General features: G+C 36.0%; 1 protein-coding gene across 2 annotated transcripts in view; it reads right to left on the bottom strand.

Moving 5' to 3' along the window:
• The window catches only part of LOC109045611 (structural maintenance of chromosomes flexible hinge domain-containing protein 1-like), a 51,696-nt gene extending 42,727 nt beyond the window's left edge, over window positions 1-8,969 (bottom strand). For both annotated transcript variants that reach the window (XM_042761173.1, XM_042761174.1), the window contains exons 1-7: window positions 8,817-8,969; window positions 8,538-8,652; window positions 7,217-7,336; window positions 6,964-7,130; window positions 5,346-5,436; window positions 5,049-5,259; window positions 4,802-4,919 (exon numbers count right to left, since the gene is read on the bottom strand). In XM_042761173.1, the coding sequence (XP_042617107.1) occupies window positions 4,802-4,919; window positions 5,049-5,259; window positions 5,346-5,436; window positions 6,964-7,130; window positions 7,217-7,336; window positions 8,538-8,652; window positions 8,817-8,947 (953 nt within the window). In that variant the 5' untranslated portion in view covers window positions 8,948-8,969. The remainder of the gene's footprint in view (window positions 1-4,801; window positions 4,920-5,048; window positions 5,260-5,345; window positions 5,437-6,963; window positions 7,131-7,216; window positions 7,337-8,537; window positions 8,653-8,816) is intronic.
• Window positions 8,970-12,500: the final 3,531 nt, after the last annotated feature.

Below are 12,500 nucleotides of genomic sequence, written 5' to 3'. Positions count from 1 at the left end.
GTGTTGAGCTTGGCACATGACTCCATGATTTAGCAGGTCATTTGGGTGGGTGACAAAAACTTATACAACCAACCCGCATTCCTCAACCAGTTTTTTTTCTTCTGAGCCTGGCTTGAAGAGCGATTGTGTCTAAGTATTGCCGCACATGTCATGAGTGTCTAGTTTGAATGGGCACACCAACCAAAAGATTCCACCAGCTCCATTAAATGTGCGATCCCTGTCATTTGGCGAACCGTTTGCAGGCAATAATATTTGGCTTGCGTTGGTCCCTATGGCCGGAAATCCAAGGCAGTGTTATCAATTTTTTGTTAACTATTATTTGTTCTGGGCGACACGATTTTCCGGAGGCTGGTTCCCTTGATAAGAATAACTGCGCCTGCTCATTCCTTTAAGCTTTGATAAAGTTTTTTTTTCCACGTGTCGGATTGCCACCAATCGTGCAGACAGAGATCCAGGGTACGATTTTCTTTTCCCCGGCCCTTTCCCCTCTTCTACTATTTTTAGACAAGTGTTTGAAAACTTTGGGGTATCTCATCTCCACATCGGATCTCGAGCCCTATCATCCTGAAAGCCCAGGGCTAATATGAACGATTTCACCAGAACGCTGAAGTCAATGGTTGAAAAAAGTACCGTCTTAGCTCTGGTACAGAATGGGACGCTTTGAGTACCATTAGTGGTTTGTTTTGCAGGGGTCGTGAAGCAACTCAAGAATCTTGGGGTTTTTGTCCCGGCAGATTTAGTCCTTTGGTTCACACGTACGATACGTGCCTAGCTGAAGGTTGTTGAAAGACGGAATGTTGAGATGACACTAAGCGTCATCTCAACAAAATGTCCTAGATTACGTTCACGTCCGGCTTTTCTTCTTCCGAGAACGACTACATAATGCGTGCTCATTTTTTTCGTGCACGAATCGTTGTCCACTTGCTTCAGCAGGACGGGCATGAAGTATTGGTTATCTGAGTAGGAAAAAGCTGTTGTGGCGTGAAATCAAACAACCTGGTGACGAGTTTTTGTGTACTGTTTTACCAGTTACCAGGTCAGTTCTGACTGGCTCGTTTTCTCTGGTCCGTACAAGGTATCAAAGATGATTGAGTGATGGACTGATGTTTGTAATCCACACGCCCTGGACCGCAAACGGACAAAGTTTCGTACATGCCATATTTAGAACATGTTTGAAATTATATTTGTTTCTCGAAAGGTGTCTGAAATCTCTGTGGATAGAGAAACAAAAAAGCTTGTTGCTGTTTCCTAACTGATTTTCTATGCTGCTGCCCTGTTTGTGCGCCTGTCGTTTTCTGATTGCTGCATCTACGATTGTTGTCTTTTTCCGAGTGTGTACCAGGTGGAGTATGTGATGGATCGAGGGGTGGCGGTCTTTTGCTCACCGTGGGGGCTTTCTAGTGAGTGGGTCCTGATGATGGTGTGACACTTCGTATGATTTTTAATCAATGGTGTGGTAGACTTTTCAATTCTGAGATTTGAAAAAAATTGTTCTGAAAACCATTGATAATTTGCTTGAGGTCACGAAACGGGACGTTATGAGGCCTAATTCAAGAATTTCCCATGCTGGTTAGTGATGTGCCGACTCACAACGCATGTATTGCAAGCATGATATTCAAGTGAACGTGTAAATTCCTCCATCAATGCAACATGCTCTTATGCGTGGGAAACGTATTTGAAATGGTTCTATGATGAAGGACTGAGGTTGATTATTTTGTTGAGGAATGACCTAGCTGAACCTAGCTACTAGTCCGTGGAGTTCTCTCCTTGTCTTCCTTGTTCCAAAGTCTGACGGTAACATTCAGGTTTTGGCACAGATTATCGAAAAGTAAATTCTGTGACTGTACCGGATAGCTATCCTCTTTCCTAGGATGGAAAGCCTGCATCGATAACTTGGGTTATCTGCTAGGTTTGTGCACGAAATTAGATTTGGCTGAAAGGGTATTGGCAAGTGCCCATTTGACCGCTCGATGGCCTGCGGATATTTCAGCTTTTGGTGGTACTGCCTGGATAACTTCCCTGCAGTACCGGGTTTTAATGGCATTTGGGCTGCGAAACGCGCCCAGCAACTTTTTCAGCGCCTGGTAAACATTGTGTTGTCAGGGTGAAAAATATGTAATGGCCTACCTAGATGATTTAGTGATCTATTCTTTTGATTGGTCCCCTCTAGCATTTGACTGGTTCTTCGGACAGTTTTTTGAAAGATTGTGTCTGATGCTTCCCTGACAATTAATCTGGCTAAGTTCTATTCGGTAAGCAACGTATCACCTATTTGGGCAAAGAATAGGTCAAGGTCAAGTCTCGCCCTGTTAGTAGCCAAAATATCTGGCTAGTGCTGGACTTTCCTCCGATTCCAACGACAAAGACGAGAAGTTACGTCGTTTTTTTTTAGGCATGGCTGGTTACTACAGAACTTTTCTGCCGAAATGTCTCCACTGTAGTACCATCCTCTAAACCAGTTTGTTAAGTTCCAGTGATGCTTTTATTTGGACTGATGCGTTGTCAAACAAGCTTTTGCAAGTGCAAAGTTGTTGTTGAACTAGTGGTCCCTGTTCTTGCTGCTACGCGAAATTGTACACGTTCTTTTTAAAATTGGAAGTTTGATGCTGGTGGTGGGGTGGGGCGTGTCTAGGACATCGGAGGTGTAGGGCTGTTTCTATTATAAGAGGATGATGTCGGTTTTGAGCATCCAATTTGTTACTTTTCTCGAAAATTCAACCGACAATGCAGCGAAATTATTTTCTACCATTGAAGAAGTGAATCTTTGGGTCTAACTTCTGTGGCTTTGCAATTCTTCTTTGAGGTTTATGTTTGTTCATCTGTTTCGTGCACTTATTAACTGTGTACACGGATCACAATCCGTTGTTGTTCTTGTCCAGAACTGTACCATCACAATCAACGTCTTATGCGTTGGTCGTTGATTGTGCAAAATTATTAACTTGATCATAAAGCATAAGAAGGGTTCAGAGAATATCATTGCTGACACCTTATCTAGAGCTTAAATACTGCTTCAGGTTGAGTTTTAAGGGGGTGAGTGTTACGTACGCAGTGCTTCGTAATTTTTGTTTGTGCGTATGTTGTTGCATATGCTTGTCGTGTATGTTTGTGTACTTTAATTTGTTTCAGGTGTGCAGCTCTCGATTGAGCGTAAGGTGGCTGACGTCCTGGGATCGCGCCACCCCCCCCCACCAATCGCCTGTCGCCGGGTAGTTTAGTGAATGGCTCTAACTTCAATGGCGGGGGAATGAAGACAGACTCTGGGTGGGAAAAGATGTTTGCACACTCTGTGAAAGACGGTTCCTCTGTTCGAGAGACCAGTCTGAGCGACAGATTATTGTTTTGGGGCTCACTGCTTTTGTGATCTTGCAGTTAGATCAGTTCTCTCTTGTTTGTGCTTGAATGTGTATTGTGTTGCGCCTTGGTAGCTTACGTGTTTTGCATGCGGCCAAAAGGTTTGTTGCTGTCATGAAATCTTCATCTCACGTTCATTGTTTAACATTGTGTAAGACTGTAACGGGAGAGGTTGTGAGCCAGGTAAGCAGGTCGCGACTTACATTTGCACACGTCAGTTTACTGAGATGTATTAGATGCACTAGTGTATGAGAGTTGTGCTCAATTAGTTATGTTTTTTGGTTTTAGATTAGTATATTTTTAGGGTCCTAGCGCCTTGTCGCTGAAGATGTTTCTTTCTACCTTTTTTTGTTGATAGTTAGTTATTAGTGTCTTTTAACTTTAGTTTAAAGGCGTGGCTTTTTGTTATAGTTCAGTTTTTTGATTTAAGCACCACTCTCTCTTTGCTATTCTTCCTTTCCCCAGATTGTCTGTGTTTGTCTGTACCTCTGGTTTCTAGTAGCAGATTCTCTCGTTACTAATAGTGACAACCACACATGCAAACTTTTGCGTTACGTCTAATATATTTTCTAGACAAATAACATCTAAATAACGAGGGACGGAACAGTAAATATATATATATATATATATATATATATATATATATATATATATATATTATAGTATATATATATATATTCTATATCTATATAATAATATTATATACACACATACATCCATACATACCTATATTATATATATATATATATATATATATATATATATTATAACACACATACATACATACATACATACATATATATATATATATTTAAATAATTTCATATCTTAATATTAACATTAATACCCATTTATTATCATTATTATGCAATTCTTTCTAAAGCTACTTTTTTTCAATGCTTTTCTCATCTAAAACTATAATGACTTCATCTTTCAGCCGGTAATTTCTCAGCCAAAATTTATGTTTGATTAATTAGATTAAACAATCAACATATCATGTAATTAATTAGATTAAAAACTTTAATGACTTGACAGCCCTACACAGGTCATTATCAGGCAAATTAATATTCTTGATCATATATTTGTTCCAAGCAAATTTGACTAATTCCAAACCACATCAATCTTAAGTTTCTTAGTACTAAGGTTGTATAATCATATATAGGTGATATGTAATTGTTGATGAAGGAAGGTGAGGTTTAAAGAGAAAAACTGCCCATGTTCAGATGTGAATAATTAGTTTTTCTAAATGTTTTTTTCTACAGCTAATACATGCCAGAAATTGAACTGACACTGAAAAGTCAAAAATTATGAAACGCTTATAAGAAGGATCGAGGGAAAAAAAAATGAATAAAAACATAACCATCAGACAATGATATGCTGACTGGGTCAGCGAAGTTGCAAAAAACAGGTTGAGAAGAAAAGAGATTTTCAGAATTAAGCAAACATTTACTCTGAGACAGTGGTGTAGGGAATGAGCCGCCCATTCCAGAAGCACTCAAAGATCGGCCGCTTGCCCCGAGCTTCAGAGTTCAAAATTACACACTCCTCGTCCTCATCCTCTGAAGGACCTAAAATACAAACACGCAGACCAACATAGAAAACATATCCCGGGATGCACACTATTTCAGCAGTCCAGAGCATCTCTTTCCACAATGCCATTAGTGTGGAACGGCCAATTTATTTATGATTTACAATACCTAATGCATATGGATCCACTGGGTATGTTTCCTGATCGTAGAGGAACGGGTGATAACGGATCAATCCCTCCACTAAGGAATCTCTAGCGCCGGTGGCTTTGAACTCAAAAGTGGAAAAACTGGAGTTGATATACAGAGTCTGCATGTCATCATCCACCTCCCTCAGATTCATCACACGGGGGACTCGAGGAGAGCGCTCGAACAAACAGATCTAAGAAAATAAGAGAAAGAGCTTCAGAGAAGAACAAGGACTCTAAAGCACTCAAAAACTGAATGAGCCATGCAATACATCTGTACCTGAATGTCAATGTTGGAGACATGGTCATCTTTTCCCTTTGCCCTCTGGTCGTTTCCATGAACTCCGTGTATATAGTAATGGTAAGTATGTCTGAAATAAAACAAACGGCATTCAATGGCCCATGGCTGGCCTTAAAGGACCAGTTCAGCTAAAAAGGAAAATGACTCCCCACCCCCCTCCTTTTAAGATATCCAAGATGTAGATGAGTTTGTTTCTTCATCAGATTTGGAGAAATGTAGCATTGCATCACTTGCTCAGCATGGATCCTCTTCACGTGAAATGGGGCCGTCAGAATTAAAGTCCAAACAGCTGATAAAAACAATCACATTAATCCAGAAGTAATCCACACCACTCCAGTCCATCAGTTAATGTCTTGAGAAGAGAAAAACTGCGTGTTTCTAGGAAACAAATCCATCATTAAGATGTTGGATTTATTTCTCAAACTTCAAAACATAACTTTTGGCTAAAATATGACTCCATAAACCATATTCACACTTCCTTCAGTGAAAAAAGTTGCCTCGTCTGAATCAGGAGAGAAAGGTACACATATCAAGCACTGTTTACAAACGAAAACAGTTCTAAACAAATACGTGGGCCGATTTTGAAGTGAGAGACAACAGGGGACGGACTTTTGGCCAGAAGTGACAGTTTAAAAGTAAAATTTTTTCATGATGAATACATTACAAACATGCAGCTTTTCTCTTCATAAGTCTTTAACTGATGGACTGGAGTGGTGTGGATTACTTGTGGATTATTGTGATGTTTTTATCAGCTGTTTGGACTCTCATTCTGACGGCACCCATTCACTGCAGAGGATCCATTGCGTGAGGCAAAATGATGCAATGCTACATTTCTCCAAATCTGATGAAGAAACAAACTCATCTACATCTTGGATGCAGGGATAAAAATAATTGGCTCATAAAAGACATGCTTCCAAATCAGATGTCACAGGTCTAGCTGTGCTAATGTGAAGCAAACACTGATTAGCCAATTAACTAAACTAAAACAACTAAAAATTAAGACTTCTTATTTTAATTCACCCTTTTTTTTTCTTTTCTTTGAAGAACCAGGATTCCCAAAGTCTTGGAAAACCGAGATATACGTTTGCTTTCTACCCCAGAAAAAGTCATGGAAATTAATAAAATATTAAAACTCTGTGTCCATTATTTTGTAACATATACAGTTTTCGAATTACGCCAAGCTCTAAAATGTTTTATTCAGTACCCATTGTGAATTAAATTGTTTTTTTCAAATATCCTTATCCAGTAACATTACGATTAAATTATTTACTTGGATAAATCACCTGCTGTAACTGTAAACTCTAACTCTAATATATGAAATTTAGTTAAAACTTTTAATTAGAAATGTTTTAGTTAATTTTTTATTTACAGATCCTGCCAAAATATGAGATATGAAAACAAAACTAAGGTTAGGGGGGCTTTAAATATCATTGCGAACAAAAAGGTTAACCACTATTTCCTAACAGATAAAATTCTACTCCTACTAATATAACTTTTTATATTAGTAGTATTTTAAGCAACAACTCTCGTGCTAAAAACTAGAATAAATAAATAAATAAAGCATGTTTGTGTTCATGTATGTGCATTTGAGACGTACGCTAACTCTCTGGTCCACAGATTGAAATTCTGTTTCAGGTAAGTGACGTGTTCCTGTTGGACTCCAGTGATGATAACTGCAGTAAAACTCTCCTTCTCTCTTTCTTCCATCACAATGGACCGCAGAAACTGCTCTTCACTGGCAGTCACATGTGAGCAGTCGCCAGGCTGCACAAGAAAACACACGCATATACACTTAAAAAGAAAAAATCCAGGGGCCAACAAAGCCATGAGATGACCTGAATTTCCCTCACCTTTCTGTTTCTAATGAAGCCAGTGTAAATGGCTTCCTTGTTCTTCTCCTTGCGCTCAAAGTCTTCTTTAGACATGACAAATTCATGAACATCTGGAGAGCCTGCAGGTTTACTGATCATCTGAAACACACATTGGATTAAAAGCATAGTTTACACAAAATTAAATTTGATAACACTGTGAACTGAAAGAGCTGCATAAAAAAATAAGTGAGAGTGAGTAAATAACAATAAATGACTGTCCATGCAAACATTTACTTGCTAAAAAAGTAGAAACTATCAATCAGACAACAGAAGGCATGCAGTAGAGTCGTAGTTGACTATATTGACGTTTAAAAATGTTCAAATATGATACAGTAGGCTTTATAGGGTTAATGCGTCACTGCTCAAGGGACATTTCTGTGAACACTTCTCTGTGTTAAAGGGTTAGTTCATCTTAAAATAAATTCCGTCGAGTTACTCCAAACTCATTTTGTTCTCATCAAAATTAAGATTTTTTTTTTTTTTACTATTTTCTGGCATGGCCAAAAATATTATCACAGTATTTTTTCCATATCACACAATATCGATATTTATCGCGATATTCATTTACTGTTAATGGGGAAGGAAATACCTTCCACATTTTTGTTAGATCTTGAGAATAAATGTAAACATAACTTTGTTTGTTCACAATTAAACTCCGGAGTAAGATAGCTTTTGTTTTATAGGGCCCCGTGAAATGCAAGTTGTGTTTTCCATTTAATTTTTATCTATTCTAGATTCTGTGTTTTATGATTCAATACTAATTTATCATAAAAAATGGCATCTAATTAAATGAATTAATAAAGCAACCAGTTTGATCATTCTTTTAAAATGTACTGAAATGAAATTAATTTACAACAAATCCTTGCATGCAAGCAAGATGCTGCACAAGAGAACTGTGTAAATTAATGAAAAAAACAAAATCCTTGGTTATATGATATTTCTTAAAATTTTTAAAAAGACTGGATATTATAAAACCACAAAAAAATTGAAATACTTGAGAATTATATTTTAGTATACAACAGTAAAATATTTCTGTCATAATTTCTTCAAGTTAAACAGGGCTTTTATTTTGACAGGGTGTCGTGAAGGTATTTCAGTTTTCAGATGAAACAGTAAATTTTAGAAATTGTCTCATGTAGTATGATGCTATATTCTCATGATACTATAAAGTCTCAGCATATTAATCTGGGACAGGAGAAAACACTCGTGTTTAATGAAAACTGATGCAAATGAACACAATGGATGTATCGCAAGTGTGACATTTGTTAAATAAAAGTGAACAAACTGCGTGCAAACATACCCTGACAGACTGGCCGATGTAAAACACAGCCTGTTTGCCTCCGACTCCAAAATACGAGATGTCACTGTTCAGACTGCGTGGAACTGGATCCGGCCGCACGTAACCGGTTTCTTCACTAACAACACAAGAAGAGAAAAAACCTATATTTTTATACAAACAAAACAAGCCACAAAACAATGTTATAGGCATCACAACACATCACATATACACAATATCACAACATAAGAAGACTCTAAAATCCACATCACAACAACAATAATTATGAGTCGTTTCGGACACCTCTTCATGCCGTTTTCTCGTATGAACTTGGATAGACGGTAAACGGCCCAGTTGTTCAGCTGTTTAGATGTCATTCCACAGCCGTTATCCATCACCACAACAGCAGGTCCTCCCTGAGACTCGTCAAACATCTGAAAACACGGAGAGAGAACAAAACATCCAGGTCATGGAGACTAATAGTTGGTCAATAAGTGTCACAAAAAGTACTGCTTGCCCTCAACGATGCACTGAATGAACTAGGGATGTCAACTAATCCGTCAGCCCAGATAATTGTCTTTGCAGGGCTGCAGGACACAGGACAGATAGGCTATTCATTCCTACAACTTGTTCATTCGTTCCTACGAGTGTCAACTGTTCAGGTTTCATTAATTTTGTTCCTCAAATAACCCATGATTTAAATGAATTTAGGGAACAAATTAACAAATCGAACGAATTCTTCCAAATAAATCTAGCCAAACCCGTGCTTGCTCTGTCTCCTATGCACGCATGCACGGTCTAATCTAATGCACTGTAAATGCTGGATTTTTAAAAACAAAGAGGCCTACGGGGACGCAAAAATTCAAAATCTGACATTTTCCCGGAACAGGATCCAGCAGGATCAAATTAAGTACTGGTCATAATACTCACATAAAAGTCTGATGTGAGCAACAGTGTGTTTTTGCCGATGGAAGCGGATCACTGACTGCACCACACACACACACGCCACAGTTACGTTTGAGATCATTTTATTTTAAATGCCATAATGTCAGCTGAAAACATAGCAATTGTGTTTTAAAATACAACAACGAGCACCACGAAACCATTTAAAGAGGCGCGTTCAGCGGTCTCCGTGATGGGAAATAAACAGTCAACCAACAGAAATGATCTCAAACATAACGGCGTGCTCTCTTCTTTTTATCAAATGATCTTAATCACATCTATTCGTTTTATAATCCTGCTACTAGCATTTTATTCAGACTAAAACCCCTTTAATTCGAGTGAGAAAGCGTTTTTGTTTGTTTGTTTGTATATCCTGTCATACGGTGACTGCGTGCCGCTGCAATAGACGCATTTTGCAGCATTAAGGTTAACGATTAATCGATTGATCGTTAATTTAAACGACGATCGATCATGGAAATGATCAAAAATTGACATCCCTAGAATGAACGTTATTTTTCTCAGATAACTATAAAATGTTGTTACATTTTCATGCAATACTGCAAAAATAGGAAATGCGTGCAAAATTCATTAGCAAGACCAGCATCAAACCATAATGAGCTAACTAGATAAATAACACAAAAAATCACAGAAAACCACACACAAAATCCAAAACAACGAAAAGACAAAAAAGAAAAATCAAATTCAAAGACTGTGAGAATATCTTGCAGAAAAGGGAATGCATTGAAAAGATGTTAAAGAGAAATGTAAATTTGAATTATTTTTGTGCTTTCAAGGGTTAATCTAATTATATATGATCTAATTCACCCCATTATTTATTTGCTATAGTCATGTAATAGCCCTATAATACATGCTTATAGAGCTGATTATCATTTAGTAACATGATACAAGCTGAAAATATAAGCTGCTTTTTAACTTTATTAAGCTTATGGCATGAAACATCTAACATTTAAATGCCTCAAACCTTCCATCTGTAAGGTTTCGTTTGTATTAACCAATCAATAAGTAATCAATTAATTAACAGCCCTAATGTGACACACTAGTAGCATTCACAAGATCAGTACTTTTCTGTACTTTTTAAATTTAACAAGGACCCATAAAATCAAAAGCTACAGTAAAGACATTTATAATCTTACAAAATATCTCCATTTCAAATAAATGCCGTTCTTTTTTATTTAGAAAAATAAATCCAGAAATGATGTATCATGGTTTCCTCAAAAACATTACACATCAAAAACTAATCTGAAAAAAAAAATCAGCATATCAGAATGATTGGTTGTGGTTTCTCTCGTTTCCTCTCTTGCTTTCAGTTTTGATTAACTTGTAAATGCCTGCGCATTTTACTTTCAGTTTTGATTCAGCAGAAATTCTGCGCCAGTTGCTTTAATGGACAGCAATAAAACGGTATAATGACAAACTCACTTATAATAAACATAGAACTTCTTATGCTCATCAAGGCTGTATTTTTTTACTATCAAAAATACAGAAAAAAAAACAGTAATCTTGCAAAATGTTATAACAATCTAAAATAATGGTTTCTATTTTAATATCCTTTAAAATATAATTTATTTCTGTGATGCAAAGCTGAATTTCCATCAGCCATTACTCCAAAGTGTCACATGATTTCTTCAGAAATCATTTTAATATGCTGATTTATTATCAGTGTTGGAGACAGTTTTTGCTGCTTAATATTTTTCTATCACTTCTTAACGATTTAACACATGCTTAGAGTGGACTGGAGTAATGATGCTGAAAATTCAGCTTTGCATCACAGGAATAAATTAGATTTTAATATATATTAAAATAGAAAAAAGTTATTTTACATCGTAATAATATTTCACACTACTGAAATTTTTTCCTGTATTTTTGATCAAATAAATGCAGCAATAAACACCAGAAAAAAACATTAAAAATCAAAACATTAAAAACAAACTTTTGACCAGTAGTGTGTGTGTGTGTGTGTGTGTGTGTGTGTGTGTGTGTGTATATATAAAATAAATAAATTTATGTGTATATATATGTTATATATATATAATATATATATATATATATAATATATATATATATATATATATATAAAATAAATAAGAAGTCACGGCATACACCTTGACGTAAAATAAAATAAATAAATTACAAACTTTAAATACACTAAAAATCAGCAAACACTGTGGAACCAAATAAATAAGTAAAAGTAAAAAAAATAAACGAAAGTAAAAAAAAAAAAAAAAAAAAAAAATTGACTCACCAAAATTACCTTCTATATATTGGCAAATTCAAAAAATATCATAATTTTTTTTCAAAAACAAAAACTACTATAAAAATATCTTGCAGAAAAGGGAATGCATTGAAAAGATGTTAAAGAGAAATGTAAATTTGAATTATTTTTGTGCTTTCATGGGTTAATCTAATTATATATGATCTAATTATTATTCCATTATTTATTTTGCTATAGTCATTAATAGCCCTATAGATACATGCTTATAGAGCTGATTAATCATTTAGTAACATGATACATAAGCGGAAAATATAGCTGCTTTTTTAACTTATTAGCTTATTGGCAATGAAGCATCTAACATTTAAATGCCTCAAACCTTCCATCTGTAAGGTTTCGTTTGTATTAATCAATCAATAAGTAATCAATTAATTAACAGCCCTAATGTGACACACTAGTACCATTCACAAGTCTGGGATCAGTACTTTTCTGTACTTTTTAAATTTAACAAGGACCCATAAAATCAAAAGCTACAGTAAAGACATTTATAATCTTACAAAATATCTCCATTTCAAATAAATGCCGTTCTTTTTTATTTAGAAAAATAAATCCAGAAATGATGTATCATGGTTTCCTCAAAAACATTACACAATCAAAAACTATCTGAAAAAAAAAATCAGCATATCCGAAGTCAGACTATTTGTTGTGGTTTCTCTCGTTTCCTCTCTTGCTTTCAGTTTTGATTAACTTGTAAATGCCTGCGCATTTTACTTTCAGTTTTGAATTCAGCAGAAATCTGCGCCAGTTGCTTTTAA

This window comes from Cyprinus carpio, chromosome A7, assembly GCF_018340385.1.
Source record: "Cyprinus carpio isolate SPL01 chromosome A7, ASM1834038v1, whole genome shotgun sequence".
NCBI lineage: Eukaryota > Metazoa > Chordata > Actinopteri > Cypriniformes > Cyprinidae > Cyprinus > Cyprinus carpio.
Note: the sequence above shows the minus strand (reverse complement) of the source record. Positions and strands in the feature narration are given on the sequence as shown.